The 19,323-nt window shown below is 42.3% G+C and overlaps 1 protein-coding gene across 4 annotated transcripts in view; it reads right to left on the reverse strand.

Moving 5' to 3' along the window:
• Positions 1–15,296, reverse strand: part of LYST (lysosomal trafficking regulator) — a 75,596-nt gene extending 60,300 nt beyond the window's left edge. For all 4 annotated transcript variants that reach the window (XM_081186187.1, XM_081186188.1, XM_081186186.1 and 1 more), the window contains exons 1-6: positions 15,144–15,296; positions 6,373–6,456; positions 5,910–6,108; positions 5,249–5,339; positions 2,087–4,160; positions 819–1,764 (exon numbers count right to left, since the gene is read on the reverse strand). In XM_081186187.1, the coding sequence (XP_081042313.1) occupies positions 819–1,764; positions 2,087–4,160; positions 5,249–5,339; positions 5,910–6,101 (3,303 nt within the window). In that variant the 5' untranslated portion in view covers positions 6,102–6,108; positions 6,373–6,456; positions 15,144–15,296. The remainder of the gene's footprint in view (positions 1–818; positions 1,765–2,086; positions 4,161–5,248; positions 5,340–5,909; positions 6,109–6,372; positions 6,457–15,143) is intronic.
• Between the last annotated feature and the right edge of the window lie 4,027 nt (positions 15,297–19,323).

Raw genomic sequence — 19,323 nt, forward strand, 5'->3', positions numbered from 1 at the left:
CCGTATTTTTCGCCCCATAGGATGCACTTTTCCCCCTCCAAAAATGAAGGGGAAATGTGTGTGCGTCCTATGGGGTGAATGCAGGCTTTCGCTGAAGCTATCCGCAAGCCTTGGGAGCCCGGCGGGAACCCGTTCTGGGGGCTGGGGTTGGGGGAAGCTCGGGCTCCCCCCGCCCCCAGCCCCGCAGGCTCCGGGAGCAATGGTGATGTTGCGCAACCTCACCATTGCTCCCAGACCCCCAGCCCCGAGGCTAAAAACAAAGCCAGGACAGCTAGCGGGATCCATCCCGCTCGCTGTCATGGCTTCTTTGCTCTTTGGGGCTTTGGGGAGGGGAAATATTTTTCTCCCCCCCCCAAAAAAAGTGCTCCCTATGGGCCGGTGTGCCCTATAGGGTGAAAAATACAGTAAATGAAAAACACACCCAATTACAACACTCAAGGCTTAAAAGCGGCAAGATAATACAAAACAAGAAGAAATGTGTCATGTGAATAAGTCTCAATGCACCTAATCTTTAGGTTACTTTCACTAAATTTCCTCAGGCTGAACACTGCATCCAGATCTCTCTATGGAGATGCGTTTCACACTTTATGCCCAATTACTTTATTCTTATTCCTGCAACAGCTTGTTTTCCTTCAATGGAATCATCCACTGTGTACCATTTAAAATGCTGCAATTTGACTAAATTTAATTGGAAGTTCAGCTTGCCATCTAGAAAGTAAGGTGCGACTTTAAAATCCAGAACAGTAGTTGTTTTCCTTCCTACCTCTAAAATGGTTTTTAAATGACAATATGAATGTAATTATTTCATGGCAGGTTACCTGGGGAAGAGACTCCATTTCTGACTTCTGCTGGAAATTATTTGCACTGTGTAAACAAATAGCTAGCAGAGCTTCCAAGAGTCTTATACCCTGGAGTGACCACTCGTTTTCCTGCATGAAAGCTCTTTTCAACGTTGCAGTGCCATCAGCTGAATTTTGTTCCACTCTTGAATGGTCACCGGAAGGGCATTCAGGTTGTCCTACACCGTCAAGATTTTCATCAAGACTATCCTGATCTGACTGCCCTCTCTCATTACTCATTTCAACAGGCTTCTCCTGCTCGCCTTGTTCCTTGGCTCCTTTTTTGGCAAGTTTCTGAATAATCATGGCTATCAATTTATGACATACTTCAAAGCCACCAAGTCTATGGAATTGTCTTTGGAAAACTGAGCTGCACAAATAGATCCAGCGGCACATCGACCAAATGTCTGCTGCCCTATGGATATGTTCCAAAGAAGGCAAAGAGAGACTTTCTGGTGACAGACATGGCAGCCTGTGGCTCAAAGGTTCACTAGCTGTGCTGTCATAACCTGAAGTATCCTCAGAATCATTAGTGGAATCTCGATCAGCCTCTGCTTCCTTACTCACACATAAGAAAGCAACACAGAGAAATATGTTTATCATGTTGACGTGAACATCTTGACTGACTGATTTCTTCTTCTTTGGATAGACTTCTTTGAGCCCAGCATAAAATTTGGTCAGGCTTTGAGGCACATCTGAAGCTACTTGCTGCCTATGAACCAAAGCACCTAATTCTAACGCAGACTTCTTTTGCTCATTGTCTAAGACATCTAAGTCTGGAATCACTTGGTCTGTCTGCTGGTCTCCAAGGCAAAATATTAATGTTTCGAACACTTTCAAAGAATAACTTCTTACAGAGTCCAAGTAATGCAATTCAGTCATTTGATTTATTCCATTGCAGCTTATGAACAACTCTCTTACTATTCTGTGGAGAAAAGCAGAAAACCAATTAGATAGAAAAGGAACCCAAAAAATTAGCATACTGTGGGTTGTATCCGATTGTGTACCTCTGCCAGGGGCAGCTGGTACTGAGGGTCAGTGCCACACACCTGACCTCCTGTCAGCAAACATGATTCTATGATTATTGTGCTTACTGAGAAGGAGGGTGTCAGGGAAGAAAGTGTAGGGAGGTAAGTGCCAATCCAGCAGTCCCACCACTGTTCCTTCACCAAATTCCCTGCTGCCCTGCCTTGTCTGTGAGTCTCTGATCAAGCCCAATTCCCCAACAATTAAGAAAATTAACATACCTGGATTTAAACAGCGCAGGCAGAGTCTGCAAATAGATTTGAAGCACTTCCTGAGGCAAACTCCATTTGTGGTAGCTGCCTGCCTGGCTGATGGCTGTAGTAACGCCTAGTTGTTGAGAGTTATGAGCCAATTCAACACCTCTCTGGAGCACTGGGCTGAATATATAATTGTACAGTTTCCACTGAATGACTTCGTTGCCTTTCTGAATCAAATTGCAAACATGGCTGGCTATCTGCATGCAGCGCAGTTTGTCGTCCTCTTCAAAAACAAGGCTTTGGTACGCCTCCAAGGCATCCCACTTCAACAACATGTCTTCAGACCCTCTGCTAGGCAAAATTCCTTGAAACCTATAGGGAGTTGAAGAACTTGATGGGGAAACGTCAGTGGCATTCCCATGCAAGACATCGTCCAGTTCAGCAAGCTGATCACAGTCAATGGTACAAATGTTGCAGGAGGCCTGCGTGAGTTTTTGAGAGACCTGCGCTCCTCCCAGTTGGTCCAATATAAATTTATTAAGGATGCTTAATATATGTGGCTGAAAGTTTTTCAATACTTGTGATCTGAAAGAATGAAGCAAGGGGGTGATTACAGACCTGGGGTCCATGCAACAACATATACCCACATTATGGACACCGGACAAGATCTGAAAACATGTGCTGTTAAGTGAAACCAGTTCCAGCAGCCGCAAACACTGGTGAGCACAGACAGCAATGCAGCAGCACCGGTCAGGATAATGAACTTCCCCATCCAGCGTTTCTTCAAATGGGTTCTTGGAGACTTGGTTTTTAAAAGTAGAAACCGGGAGCCCTGAGAGGTCTCTGTGGTGATGCATGAAGTGAGAGTACTCACATCGCCTGTGCCGCTTTCTGGTGCACACAGACTGATGAAGTTGCTCCGACTTCACTTTTTTGATGGTGCTGATTATTTTCATGATGCTGTTAATGAGGGCTGAGAGGTATTCCGATGCTTCTGATTTTATCTCGGTTTCCCTGGCCACCAGCCATTCCATCTGCAGCACAGTGGTTTCAAACAGCCTGAATCCCTGATGCTGGATGAACTCATGAGCGAGATCCATTGCTTGACTGAAATAAATTGGATTGGAGGCAGCACTCTGAAGGCAGCAGATCAGGATCTGCAGAACTCCTTCTATAAACTCCGGCAAAAGAAGGGCTCTGTGGCGGTATCTTGAGATGGCGAGGCTGCCATGAATTCCCTTCTGTAAAGCTCCCTTTTGCCCAGAAGCAAAAGGCTCGTATGTTTTTTCCAGCAAACACTTAGTTTTTAAAGCTGCTCTAAGCAAATCAATTAGATTTTTCCTTAAGTTGCCAGGCATGGTCTCAGCATTGCTGACATCCACAGCCATCAGGTGCAAGACTGTCCTAAAGAGCATCCTCTGAGCCAGGGCAACTGATTCCTCTGCCCAGCTTGAGGAAACGGCTTCATTTTCGGCAGTACTGCTTGCACTGTAGCAGTCTCCAAGTTTGGACAAAAGTTCCGTTAGTGTGCACACCACATTTGCTGCCAGCGCCGACTTGTGATTCACAGAAATATCAAACTTGCATATTTTTTCGAGCAACAATAGTAAGACATGACACAAGTCAAAGGGAGAATTGTCCTGGCAGCTGACAGGTGGTGAAGCTGGCTCCTCTGAAGTCTCAGAACTGATTTTTTTCACTGGAATAACCTGTTCAGAGTCACCTGGATGCTCCCTACTGAGATTACAACTCTGGACTTCTCCAGCTTCTAGAAAGCTGCCTTTCCCTGTAATGTATTGTTCCTTAGGTGGGTGTGTTAGAAAAGGCTGCAGGATTTGGGACCTCCTGTGCTTCATAATCACGGCCGTCTTCTCATCTGAATTGCCTTCTGAATCAGAGGTGGATAGCTGGGATTTCCTTGCATCCCTCACAGAATAGCGATGAGTAGTTTTGCGCTGTCGTCTACTTTTCCGGGAGCTTAATTTTGCAGACAGATGAGGATTTTCTTCTAGGTCTTCTTTTTCCTGAGTAGATTTGAGAGAACCTGGAGTTGCCTCTTTGGTCAAGCATATATCAACACAGAAGGGCAGATTAAAATCTGTCGGGAGTCAAAAGTTACAGTTAGATGATTTCAACTATGGAGCCTCGGAGCCAGTCTAAACATGACCCAGGAGTATAAAGTTATACATGCAAGTCTTGGGCTCATACGGCCTCAGCAACTACACCAAGAATCTTTAAGATGAACTGAGGTCTACATAGATAAGCAGGTCCCAGTTATGTTTGTGCACCATCACCTAGGTCCTAGTGGAGAGGATGTACGGAACTCACTCCCAATACACCACTATACAGTTGTACTCTCACATTTGATACGTATACATGCAAATATTTTCAGGTCCTTGAATGTTCTATGTTCCCTGAATCAGTGCCCTAGCTGCAGTGCAGGTTATTCATGCACTTTAAAAAGTGCATACAGGAAGATTTAGGGCGATATCCAATCCTAGCCAAGTGACTTAAGTCCACTTAATCGATTCCAATGTATTGTAAGCAGAATTCCACTTGTGCAGCAGAATTATCCTTCCTCTCCTATGCAGCACCCTATACTCCTATTCAGATCTGCTTTGGAGGGGATATCCAAACCCTCCAGAACAGATTCAGGGCAATGCAGAGGGAAGGAGAAGACCCGCTGCTCTGTTCTGCTCTTACATGGACGTCACTGGATACAACCCATTGATTTCAACTGATCTACTCTGTGACATTGCTCATAAGAGTCTGCAATTATACATACATAATCTGCAGAAAAATAATGCTATTTATGTGCATAGAAAAATAAACAACTAAGATTTTACCACTTTGCATATGAGATATGGGAAATTCAGGGCAGTTTCCCATTTAAGCATCCTGTTAGTGCAGGGATTTTTGCTTGCACAATGGGGCATTTCCCACCCCCTCTCCTCCTACTGTGCCTTCCACAAACCTGGCACCAGGGGGTTGGGAGAACCTGCAAAACATATTTAGGGAGTGTGCAGGTGGAGGAGAGGGGAAGGAAATCCTTGCACTCACAGAATGTTCATGTAGCGCCATGTTGGCTACAACCCTAAAAGACACAACCAAAATTCAGAACAAATATCCAAGCATATATCTTAAATAATGAAGAGGCATTTCTTCATGAGTGTAAAGAACATGTACCTAATGCCTTTTCTTCTTGTACAGGTATTTTCCATACTAGTGGCAGAAGTGAGAGGAGGAGAGTAAGAAGGTCTTCGCGACAGGTCAGTTCCTGTTTAGGAAACAAAGGCTTGCTTATCTTTACGGAAAGATAGAAACTGTTATCCACCACAGATTCAAAACATTTGGTTTAAAGCTTCTTTGCTTTCATTTTAATACCTTTTCCAAAGCCTCCAACATTTATTTCTGTAGTGTGACACACCAACAGCATGATTTAAGTTTTAAATTCAGCCAAGTGAGAGTCAGGCTTAAAAGGCTGCAAACTAATCTAAGGGCATGTAGGTATTTAGCATATCCTTGTAATAAAACTTTCCAAGCTGAAATAATTCCTCGCTCCTAGAAGAGTATTATTCAACAAAAACAAAAAAATCACTTCTGCTGGTTTGGAGCAGCATGGCATGAGGCAAGAACAATTAGAATGCTGGTTTTTATAACTTAACTGCCCATGGTAAGATAAATTCATTTAGAAAGTTAAACTAGCATTTAATCTACACACATGCCAAAACCAACATTGTAACTGAAGGTCTGACATTTTTTAAAAAACAGCTACTTTGCCACTTTGAAATCCAAGATGGGTATCGAGCCAAATCTATTACAGTTGTTATGAAAAAGAAAGTATTACCTGATCAAGTATGGAATTAAGTTTAGTAAGCAAAATGAATCCACGACCTTGGATAAGGTATTGCCCCAGTGCGGCTATGTGTGTTTTTTCCTCTTCCTCCTCCCTGGCCTCCACCCTTTGGTCCACTGCATTGCAAAGCTGGCTGACATCTGACAAAAATTCACGTGCCAGTGAGTTACTATCACTGCTCATGTCTGAGCTATATATTTAAGAGAGAGAGAGAAATAAAGAGAGAGAACGTTAAAGAAACAACTAGCTTGCAGGAGTTGAAACAACACAATTACTACTTTTTGAGGCCACTTAAATCAACCCAGTTTTACTGGATGACTCCATACTTAATTTCCAAGAAATTACAATTTATTTGCTACTGATACACTGCCTTGTTCTCTGAAATTTTCTAACAATGTGATCTGCCATTGATTTGCAGTTGTGGAAATGAATGCTCCCAAAATCCAAGACTCACCAGAGATTAAACTTCCTCTCTCATTTATGATATTTTGTGAAGTGTTAAATAGGTCAATTATTGGTATGCCCTCCTGCAGCAAACCTGCAAAACAAAACAAAGCAAAAATCCAGAAGTTAAAACAAAATGCCTAAGCTCTAAATCCCACTTCAGCCATATAGTTAGCTCTCCTGCCTCCATCTTTCTACCACCTGCATCTGTGTACAGAAGCAAGCAGCACCCAGGGATAGCAAGAATGCTCAGAGTTAGACAGAAAGTTCGTCAGAAAGCAATGCAATGTTAAAAGAAAGAAAAGTTAAATGGGATCTTAGACCAGTGAGGAGGAGTTCTTAACTTTCCCAGTGCAATTCCTCCTTGTCATATTTGTTCCCCTTCCATCTCTTGCAAAGTGTTACGGTTGTGGTCATAGGCGTGCACAGCACATTTCATTAGAGTGTGCATTTCAATGAAGGAAGAAGGGGGAAATAAAACAAACAAATAAGGAAGAGGTAAAGATGCAAAATGATTAAAAAGAAAACAATCACAAGAGTGGCCAAGAAGTCCAAACAGGTAACTTTTCCAACAGAGAAAAGACCCATGCCAAGCTAACGAGGCATGGCACTGCAAATCTGGAGGGCCAGGGGTGGGGTGACTCCTTCTCCTCACTTGTGTTTGAAGCTCTACATCATAACACCCAAAGCCAAGCACTTTTCAGATCCATCAACAATAGGCAAGTTAGGCAAATGCTTAACTGTTCCCTGCTGAACTCAATAAGTCTTGGAAGTACGTATTACTAAAACAACATGAGAGCTACTTCTCCCCAGCTCCAAGACATTACTATTATGGCATGAGAAGCATGGAAACCTGTGCATGGGGCCAATCACATCAATTCTTCCTACCAAATACCAAATAACGACTAATCTGGGAGAGGCTGGCAATCAAGAAGGAAGAAACAAACCAATTTGCTGCACTCTAGACCGCCATACATAATTGCAACAACAGCAAAGGAAGACACCATAGCAAAACAACAATCCACCAGAAATGCTTTTTCCTAACCATAAAACATTAATGATTGCTTGACTCCCAAAGAAGTACAGATTTACCATTTTAACATGTTTTAACATCTTTTTTTCTTCTGCATCTTCATAAGTTAAACCAAGCACACACCTCACTGATACTTGCTTACAGAAGAAGAATGGCTCTTTCTCCCCCCCACCCCCGCACAACCCTTTCCTACATTCTGGGAAAACAAAGTACAGGAGCGTTACTGAATATTCACCCTGATTTCTCTGCACAATGATTACATCAAGATTAGATTACATATGGACTTCACTAAGCATTAGTTCAGATTTCTTTCTAGGGTGGTTGTAAGAAAATGAACATCCATCCTGATTTGCCTGCAGGATGTTTGCATATCTTCCCACTAGTCATTTGTTCATCCCACGCTTTTCAATGCATGTCCCCTTAGCTTTCCAAATCAGAAGAAGTCCTGGTGGGTGGGTGTGCGTAGGTGTTTAAGTGGATTTCTAGTGCTAGGATGACAAGAGTGCTTGCATGACCAACTGCTATTCTTCAAAGGGGCTCAAATATATGGTGAGTTCATCTGCCGGGAAGCGTTTCAGCAGAAGAACACATTTCAAGCCACACACAAACACTTTAATGCACCCAAGTCTGACTGAGAAGTATGAGAACAATGCAACACTTATGGCTGATTATACTCAGACCTAGTGCTATCACCATACAGAGGCCAAAATACAAGTTTGGGGATGGGTATAAGAATAGATGGCAGTGGGTTGCTTAGTAAATACCAGGAGTGCATATTCCCCGATTCTGGTCTGCCAAGAAATCCTAAGACAATGTAAACACTGTCTTCTCCACACTAAAGCATTACTGTATTTTAAAAGGAAGCTATAAAGGTTTATGCTTTATTTATTTAACACAGAGTGATCCTTCAGCTGGCTCTGCTTGCCTTTGTGTCATTTTAAAAATATGATGGGATACAGAGTCTGGCTCCAACAAGGATTTCAATAGCTGGTTTATGCTCAGCATTCTTTTGAAGGGGAAAGAAGTCTATTCTAAGATCTCCAGGCTGGTGGCTCACAAGTCAGAAATATAAACAAACTGCTAATATCCAACATTACACAGTTTACACACACAAAGTTAATCAAATCACATTAGCCCATGGCAGCAGAGGGCCCACTCGACTTCCATTCAGTTACTTCTTACAGCAACCTCTTGGGAAAATACAAGGATCAACCTTTTTTGAGGGAAAGTTTTTACCAAATTGGAACCTTCTGCAAATTTATTCATTCATTGAACTGCATCTACTATTCCTCACAGTTTTCACTTGCCTTTCAGTGCAGGGAGCCGTTTATTGCCACGTAAAGGATAGCTTGGGGGAAGAGTGAGGCATAAATAACCATAAACCATAGGTTATTTTAAACTTTAAACCATAGGTTTAAAATATGCTTTAGTCTATAATTTTAACTTTTCAAGTCAAGTAACATTTGAACCAGACTGTGGAGAGAGAGAGAGAAAGAGCCCATGGAGCTGTACATTAACAGACCACAAGAGCAACATGAAATTAAGTTATGCCCTATGAAGGAGGGAGGGTGGAAGAGACAGACAAGACAGACTAGGCGAGGTGGCTCACAACTCAAAAATATACATGACTACTGCTATCCAACATTATACTACTACTATCCAATACCTGAAGATAATAAAAGGAAAGTGTTTATTTGTATTTTACACAGGTTTAAAAATACAGCAGTCCTTCAGCAAGTTTTTTTCATCTACAGTGGTGCCCCGCAAGACGAATGCCTCGCAAGACGAAAGGGTTTTTCGGTTTTGCGTTGCTTCGCTGGACGAATTTCCCTATGGGCTTGCTTCGCAAGACGAAAACGTCTTGCGCTTTTTTAAAAAAAGCCGCTTGAAGAGGCGCAGTTGTGACGGACCGTGCTTTGCAAGACGAAAAACATCGCAAGACGAAAAGACTCGCGGAACGAATTATTTTTGTCTTGCGAGGCAGCACTGTACTCCAACATTTCAAAGCAGAACCCATAAAGCAACATTGCTTCCTCCCCAAAGTCCTTTGAAGGGGGAAAATATAATAGAACGAAGTTTTAGATCAAACAGAACTATAACATTTTCATGACTCTTCTTCCCCAGTAGCATCCTTTCAAATACCTTTCAGCCCACCTCTGATCGAATTTGTGGAATTATGCCACTTGAAGACAGACAGCCTATTAAGCAGTTAGATGTCTATCCAGTTAAGCTTATATAGCATATGTCAAACACATTACTTTAGGCTCCATCAGAATATTAGCAGAGTGCCACCAATAGATTTCAAAGCAAATATCTCCTTCAATACGGTATTGGCCCGAATATAAGCCGCACCTGAATATAAGCCATGGGGGGGGGGGAATATACCCGAATATAAGCCGCTCCCTTAAAATTCCACACGCACTCACACCCATTCCATTTTACTGTATGTCTGTTTCAACAGCGATATCATAAAAGTCAATTTTTGTAAGGTCGTGAATTTAAACAGCACTTTAACTTTTTACAGTCAAAATTTGGAAAAAAAGTGAGGCTTCTATTCAGACCAATACAGTACATGCAGCCAAATGTGTTCTGCATCAGTGAACATTTTCTAAATAAGTCACACTGAAGTAATCTAAACATGATTAAAGGCACAGGAAGATATTAAGGCAGCTCATCTGGACACCAGCCAGTTACAGTCCATTTCTTAGCCCATTCTGGACAGAAAAAGGCTACCCTGTACTAAAAATCAATAAAAGGAAATCTACCAGAATAAGTATTGCTACTTCTATTATTGCTCAAAACAACCCTTAACAGGGCTGTACAATTCTTACAGCCCCATCTCCCCTGCTTCAAGGGCTCTCACACAGACAACACACTTGTTTTATTAGGATTATTATTAGTTACTTGAACCTGTTTCACAAGATTGGGTCTCAGCCGAAAAAAGAAGCCTTAAGGATGCAACATATCAGTCCTCCGAGACATGTGAAACCTATATAGGTTTTAACTCTATAACAATTCATAATATACCCAATTACAGTCACTTCCTCTGTACCAAGTATAACACCCCTGAGATTATCAAAGGTAACTAATATGTTCCCCATAACCCCAATGAAATGAGAGACTTGAATCACATCTATAACCTCTTGTATCTCACCAGGAGAAACTTGTAACAGTGTAAAACTTGTAATAGTATTTGCCACTTTTTCTTGCGACCCAAATAAGTGTTCAAGTAAGTCCTCCAAAATGTATCAAAATAGCACAGAGAACGGTTTGGCTATGTGCCTTTCAATAACCGGAACAAAAAGCAGCAAACCAAATCATTCAATGCAACTCAGCTATAGTGGGTCCTAACTACATGCAACTAGGAACAATCTTAAATTAGGTTTGCCCCTATCACATTTTCCCAGGGGAATTTGGAGTTTGGTTCTTAGAATAAGAGAAGTATATAGAAAGTGGAAGTTGAGACTTTGCTGCAGCTTTTTGTCAAGACACTTTCCTTCAGGAAGGAAAGACATCCAAGATCAGAACCCAGCTTGGAATGGCAGAGGAGAGTGACTTTGTAAAAGAGACTGTGGTGAGGCTAAATATCTACCCATGTGCCCCTTCTGCTTGGGCCACTAGTCCTCTTTATATGTGAATACAGATAACCCAGGCTTAACCAAAAAGGCTTGCAAGCTATCATGTAGAACTCAGGCTTTGTATGCATGAGGTCCCACTCTAATCCCTGGAATTTTCAGTTAAAGAGCTGCAGGTAGCAAGAATGGGGGGGGGGGATCTAGAGAGCTGCTGCAGTTAGGGCAGCAATACTGGGCTAAATGGACCAATGGTCTGAGTCAGTATAGGGCAGCTCTGAGATGTTCTGAAGAGGTGGCACCTTCATTCATTGCCACATGACGTGTTTATTAGCACTGGATACTATAGATCTGTATTGGGCATATATATATAATTATATGCTAAAAAATGAATTCAATTTTGTATAATCCTCAGTATGCTTTTTAAAACAAAATTATATTCACACTGAACAAGATAGAAACAGCTCTGAATGAACATTAATCAGCTTCAGAAGACAAAGCCATCATACCAACGCCACGGAAATCTCAAGTTTAGTTTTCACACTCCTAAAAATAATCTCAGTGTAGCCTTTCATTAGAAAATTATGTCCTAATACAGTTATGACAAAACTCCTATATTAGCCTCAGAGATGGACATAACCCTATTTGTACCTCATGTTATATTGTGGTTAAGTTCAGGGATGGGAAACCTGTGGCCCTCCAGATGGAGCTGGACATCCACCACAGCCCCTGCCAGGATGGCCAGTGGTCAGGGATGGTGGGAGTTGTAGTCCAGCAACCACAGGTTCCCCATCCCTGGTTTACTGCTTATGTTGACATCCAAATATATGACTGAATGCCTCTTCCCATATAAACCTGGCCAGGTGAGAACCGCAGGGGGAAGACCTGCTGGCAAGTTCATGGGGTTCCAGTGCATGAGAAGGCATTTTCTGTGATGGTCCCCATATTGTGGATTGCTCTCTCCTGCAAAGTGCATCTGGCCAGCCACACATTTTGACCTCGGGTAAAAGCACATACAATGTACTTGCTATAAGTGATGAGGTGAGAGGTTACTTCTTTCATATCCTTATGTAGCTCACCTACCTTCTGCAAGAGGAAATTGGGAGTTTGCATGTACCAAACAAACTATATACAACTTTCAGTTGCACATTTGTGTTTCTCCCTTGTACATTCAACATCAGTAGTTGCTTATTTTGATACCTGACTTCCAGTACCTACAGCAAAAGTTATTTTACTTGAAACACTAGCATTCCTCCCCCCCACCCCATTTAAATATCTTCTTTTTATCATTTACTGTATGGTGGGGCTACTTCAGCGTGTTTTATTTAATTGTTTGCTACATAATGAAATGTACTTCCATTTCATAATTCCTACTAGGCAAAACAGACTCAAATAAAACTTTCAGACAGTAAGAGCTGTTTGACAGTGGAACAGCCTCTCTCGGGAGGTTGTAGACTCTCCTTCCTTGGAGGTTTTTAAGCAGAGGTTGGCTGGCCATCTGTCATGGATGCTTTAGCTGAGATTCCTGCATTGCACGGGGCTGGACTAGATGACCCCTGGTGTACCTTCCAAGCCTATGATTCTATAAATAAAATGCTACACAGTACTGCGCATTGCCTTTCTACACATGCTATTTAAAGTGTATTTTGACCTTTTCTGTTAAACTGCATTCTGCAACAACTTTAACTTCCAAGTCAGAATCTAGATTTAAAGATCTTTCAAGATTTAAATAGACTAGGATGTAATGGAAACTCCTGAGGTTAGCTTAAAAGTAGCCTTTGAGCTGGTTGTTCAAGGATCTCTACCCAAGATTCTGCAAAAACATTGTGATGGGAAGAATAAACTAGAAACACTAACTTCAGCTTAATAGGAGGGGAAATCCATTAACAGTTTATAACGCAAACATTAGGAGGCTTCTCTTTTTTCCAGCTTAGCTTGTCTGCAGTACAATTAACAATAAAGCAGAATTCTCATCTTTCTCATCCACCATCACTGAGAAGCTAGTTGCCTTTGATGGGGCTTAACCAACCAGGGGCCCTTTACCTTTTACATGTGCTAGAACTATAAAGGTACTGGGTACATGTGCTAGAACTCATTAAGGTAAAAATTATGAATATAACAGAACTATCATTACAGGACTTTGAGTAGTCTTAAACTTACAGCTCATCTTTTGAACAATCCCATTAAAGTTATCCAAGAAAAATTTTACTGCAGAAAGCTGCTAATGTGATTTCAACACTTTATTATAGCCTGTGAGTAGGGACATGTATACTTTTTCATATGCATAACACCTCTATAACAAATAATACATTATGAGAATGTGGTTTCTAGAAGAGACAGCAGTAGGTAATAGGTGCCGAAGAACACATTAAATTTGTATGATGGAAAAGACTGCAATTTAAAACAGCTTGTCAATAGCTTGTAAATTACTGCACAACACAGGAGAAAATTAAACAACAGGGCTTGTCAGTGTGATGCTTTATCAGTTCAAATAATCTCAAAATACTGGATGTGTCTCTTATACAACACCAGATATAATCAAGGTGATCATATGCCTTAATTATTCAAAATCCAGGTTAAAAACAAACTCAAATGTCTGAGGCAGCATGATGCAGGAGATAAAATGTTGGGCTTCGGCCTAAGAAAATAGCTTAGAATCCCTACTCAGCCTTACACAAGTCACTACGTTTCAACCTAACCTACTTCACGAAGTTATGATAAAAATAAAAGACACCCTCGTAGTTCAAATGTGTTGAGTCTGGCCCCAGAGCTCAGCATACAAGTTTTGTAAGATTAAGGTCCCATAGGTTTCCTTCAGCAAGCACCACCTTAACCTGCAGCAGACTGAATCAAACTTGGGTCTGAGGAGGCAAGTGTCAGCCCACACCAATTCATTGCAGGCAACTGGCCCCTGCTCATATTGGACTGACAGTGCTGACAGACAATTCTGTAGTGCTGAAGACTAGACCTCGAAGCTGAATATGAGGCTCCCATGGTCCTAATCCTTACTATTTTCTTTGACCTATCTGTGGCAGAAAGCCAAAGCAAATTTACCCAGTAGGAACCACTAGTTCACACTGAACTGGGGTGGGGTGTGTTTTTTCCTAAGTGCCTGAGGAGACCAAAGTAAAAATGTAGCATGGAGGCTAAGAAAACTGACAGTGACAATAAAAAAAAAAACATTTTTGAGCAGTTGTCCAAAAATAAAAGTTCAAGAAACAGCTGCATTTCTGACAAAAGGCTTCCAGTGAAGCTTGTTTACTATCATGAAGTCCTCTCCCACACTTGGTAGCTGGATTCTGCTGCCTGGTTAATGAGACTCATGCACTGTTTCCCCTCTGCACGCAACTTGGGCGCTGCTAAGGCTAATTACTATCAGTGCCGTCCCTCCAGCTCCTGCCGTCTGATGCCGAGAGACAGACGCGGGGGAGTTGATGCCAGCCTAGAGTATCAGCCGCCTAGCAAGGACCCTGTATCTCAAGGCTAGTAATGTACCGGAGAGACAGCAGCGACCACAGGATCAAGAGGTGGAGGGTTGGGGCGGGAGAGAAACTCCTTCTACGTAAATGCAAACGCGATCGATGCGGTACGTCGTCCATGCAAAAATTCAAAAGCCCCAAAACGAAAGTTACCACTGGCCACATCGAAACATGCCCTCAGCCACAAAGGAAACCTATTGTCCGAAGAGATGCATTAAAATAGAAGGGAACCCATCAGATACCTGGCGGGCAGGACTTTTTTTAAGGAAGGAAAAAGAGAAGCTCTTGACTAAGATAAGCAACATTTGGCAACCTTGCACCGCTCCCCCCGCCCCGTCCATTGCAACAGCCAGACTGGAGTATCCCTGCAATGGAGGAAGGGTGCATGTGTGTGTGTGTGTGTTTGGGGGGGAATTGGCATCCTCCTACCAAGTCATGGGCTGTGCCCCCCCCGCAATAAGCGCACCAGTGGAGAGGGTGAAGGGGAAGGGTGTGGGTAGAGAGTAAAGGGCTGCCTTGAAACAAAGCGATCGGAGAGCGGGCAGGGAAGGAGAAGGAAGCGTGGCGGCGGCGGAGCAGCCACCCCTGCCCGTGCCACCAGCGACATTCGCGGGTGCCTCCCCTTCCCCTCCTCGCTGGGCCCCGCACAGCCGCCGCAGCTGCTTCCGAGCACCTGCACTTCCTTCTCAAGCCTTACCTGTTCTTGCCGCCTCGCCCAGCCCGGCCTTCCGCCAGCCCCGCTCTTAGCCCGTTGGCGGCGGCGGCGGCCGAGCACTGCTGCCCATGGCAAGAGAGCAATCCTGCCGCCTCCAGCCCTCCCTTCCTTGGCACTTCAAGTCGCCAAGGAAACCCGAGAGCCCGCCCCCTCCAGCCGCTGCTGCTGCAGAAGAAGCAACGCGAACCCAAAACCACCGATTAAGCCGCGCAGGCTCACTCCGCAAACCTGCCCCTGGGATTTTTTTTTTATCACGTGCAACCCAAGGACCAATGGGAACAGCAGCTCCGAACCTTGACCTGTGTGAAGGGAAACCCTTTTATTATGCAGCAGTAGCTGGAAATCCGCGTTCTGTCATCTCGCGCTGCTCCGAGCGCTAATCTCCGGGTTCCAGCTTTTGACTTCTGCGTTCCTGGTGTCTTTTCTTCTTCTGACCCAATTGCACCGGCCTGGCTTTCTCCCCTTACAAGCAATTATATACCTGCATCCTTCTCGCTTAACTTCAGCACTGCTTGTCTATGTCTTTCTTTCCCCTCCTGAAGAGGGATGAAGTGGACTCTAGTTCAGAAGAACTTGTTTCATTTATTATTATTATTATTATTATTATTATTATTATTATTATTATTATTATTAGTGTGTTAGGCACCACATGGCTCTTTGTTGTTCTTGCTGCACACAATAACACGGCTGTACCTCTCTGGAAATTGTTTCCTTGTTTTTGACCAGAACAACCGATTACCGTGAACAAATAGTGGCCGTTCAATATTCATTCGTTCGTTCCACTCCTTTCCTCTGCTACTTCCCGTGTTTTACATCTCTAGTCCCATTACAGTTGCATTTCCCTGGACCTGCCTGAAAGCCCCCGTTCCTTATTGGCAGTTCTTGTTTGCAAATGAACTAGCATCCTCTAGAATGCTTTAGAATCTAAACTTAGGACTTGTTTTGATTATACAGGGTCTAACCAGTCACTAATGTGTACTGCATTCACATTGTGAAGGCAGCTAGTTGGGAGGCCTTACTTAGTGACTGGTGATGGTGTACAGACAGGAGTGTCAGCACTTCCCTTTAGGAAACCTGGGAAACCTAACAGCAATAAACGGGTAGCTGTTCATCCCCAGAAACAATCTCATAGTGCTTTATTATTGGGCACCAGCAAGGTAAGGAATGACCAAGATTCACATGGTGGCAGGTGTGGTAAAGAACAGGTCTGTACAGTGCACTTGTCATAAGAATTTATATCCCATTGTGAGTTTCCTATGCTCTTAAGCAGCTAGCTGACTCATGTGGTAAACTGATCATGTGAGTTGGGGCATCACACAAAAACTTCTGCTACCCTACCAGGAGTAAGGTTCATTGACATGTGGAGAAGCTCACATGGGTCTCACATTGACTGCTACTAAACAGTGGGAAACATGTCATAATGTGTGTGTGAATCCTGTTGATGAACATAGCATGGAAGGTTGGTGGTTCGAATCCCTGTGACAGGGTGAGCTCCTGTTGCTCAGTCCCAGCTTCTGCCAGCCTAGCAGTTTGAAAGCACGCCAAAAAGTGCAAGTAGATAAATAGGTACTCCTGCAGTGGGAAGGTAAATGGCGTTTCCACACACTCTGGCACTCGTCATGGTCCTCCATGCGCCAGTAGCGGTTTAGTCATGTTGGTCACATTACCTGGAAAGCTGTCTGTGGACAAACACCGGCTCCCTTGGCCTGAAAGCAAGATGAGCACTGCAACCCCAGTCACTTTTGACTGGACTTAACCATCCAGGGGTCCTTTGCCTTTTTTACTTTTACCTATGCACATTTAACTTAGCAATCCTACTGAAAACAATGAAACTTACTTCTAAATTGATCTATATAGGATTGCACTTTCTTATTAATTTGTTAATGTTTTATTATTGTAGTGTAAACAATACACTTTTTGCCCCAAAAGAGGCAAATTAATGAGCTCAATTTGTATTACTGTAGTATAAATTCAAGGATGATTCAGTAGCAACTCTTACAGGTTTCATCATGTGACTACATATTAGAATGAGCCATGTTTTTGCCTTTGTCTGTCATGTTGCCTATCCACAAGCATTCATTTACATACATGTGTGTAATGGTGAAGCAGCAGAGTTTAGAAATCACTTTTGAACTAAAAAGAAGGTTGCCTTGTTGCACAAAAAATTATTTGTTTATATTATATATTTTTGCATTTATTTCCTGTTTGTAAATCTACCAGACATGTTGTGCATTTTTTTTCTCAGAGCCCCCAAACCTTGCTTTTCTTCAATGAGGTTTTGGTAATTCCCATGACATTTTATGCTTAGCTTGCTCAGCATCTAACCAGGTGACAGGACAAAAGAAAGTACATCCTTTTGATTAGATGGAGTGAGGGATGACCAAGGATATGACCTTGGTAGTGCTGCCCCAACTGTGGGACATTCTTCCCCAGTCTCAGCATTTGTTGCCTACTCTTATATGAGTTGTGGCATCAACTGAAAAGAGGTTTATTTGCCCAGATCTTTTCATACAGAATATTGTTTTGTTCTTATCTGCTGACTGCTTTTTGTGTGTGTATTTATTGCTATTTATTCCCTTTGTTTTACTATTCTTGATATAGTTAGTATTTCTAATTTGTAGGCTATATTGGAAATTATTTTCATAAAAAGATAGAATAAAAATATATTAAATGAATAATTAAATCAGTGAGATGAAATGAAATGAAAATTGCTTATCATTAAATGTGCATGATAAATGGGTCACAAATGCAAACTTGTGTCACCAACTGCCTTGGAAATCAATGTAGTCCTGCAAAGGATAGCATTTGTACTAGCAGTTTCTTCACTGTGTGTAAAAACGAGTAGGTTTTGTCACTCCACGGAATACAGATAAAGCTCTCTTTAAACAGATAGACATGATCTTATGAAGGTCAAATGACGCAAACTAGTCCCTTTAACATTAATAGAGTTTTAACTCTGACTTCAATGGGAACTGGATTGCAAACAAAGTATCCACCTATAGAATCTCTACAGATAAGGTAACAAACAATTAAATAGCTTTAGGAAGATGTGCATCATTTTGCAAATTTGCAGTTGTTGAAAAAGGACTGAAGTTCTATTCTGACTTACATTACTGACAGGCTCAACTGGAACCTGGACATTTCTTAACTATGCTATACAGATCCAACCCCACACACTGCAAATCCTCTCTAAATAGTTAATAAAATAATAAAAACACCTATTTTAGGTTGCAGTCTAGGACTGCAATCCGGAGCACACTTAGTAGGGAGTAAGGCCCTCTGAATGCAATGGAACTTATTTATGAGTAAACATACACAGAATTGTTCTGTAAGTTTATTGATCTATTTAACACAATTGGCAAGGCTATTAACAAAGAAAAAGGCGAGAACTTGTCTATTTTCTAAAATGCTTTAATGTCATTGCATCAAAAGTTGTATTTTTGTATTAGTGGTACAGCTACATAATTTTATAATGCAAGCCTAACCATGTTTACTCAGAAGTAAATCATATTGAATTCAGCGGGGCTTGTTCCCATTAAGTGGAGTTTGCAGTGCTGCCTTAGACTCCTGCTCCCCTCACAGAGCTACAATTCTTCAAATGTTTGGTGTACATGGGGCTTAATAGTCTTATACTCACCCCTTTAGATGGAAATGTGCATGATTTCACTTACTTCAAAATGTGGTAAAACCGGCTTTTACTGAGAGAGCCGTGATCATTCAGTGGAGTGGGACTCTGGGCTTCTGGCCTAACTGAACCACTGTTGCATCCACACATGATTAGAAAAAATATTGTCCACATAGTCCAGACTGTCCTAAATGTGTTTCTTGCACTGTGTTTAAGCCAGATTTCCAGTATAATAGATTGACTCTAAACAAAGTATTTCAATCAATATGGAGCACAGTTCTAGGCTCCACTGAGCTTATTCCCAACTAAGTAGGTCCATGTGTATAGTGGTACCTTGGGTTAAGAACTTAATTCGTTCTGGAGGTCCGTTCTTAACCTGAAACTGTTCTTAACCTGAAGCACCACTTTAGCTAATGGGGCCTCCTGCTGCCGCCACGCCGCTGGAGCACGATTTCTGTTCTCATCCTGAAGCAAAGTTCTTAACCCAAGGTAATATTTATGAGTTAGCGGAGTCTGTAACCTGAAGCGTATGTAACC

The sequence above is a fragment of the Podarcis bocagei genome (assembly GCF_964188305.1).
Source record: "Podarcis bocagei genome assembly, chromosome: 3".
Taxonomy (NCBI): domain Eukaryota; kingdom Metazoa; phylum Chordata; class Lepidosauria; order Squamata; family Lacertidae; genus Podarcis; species Podarcis bocagei.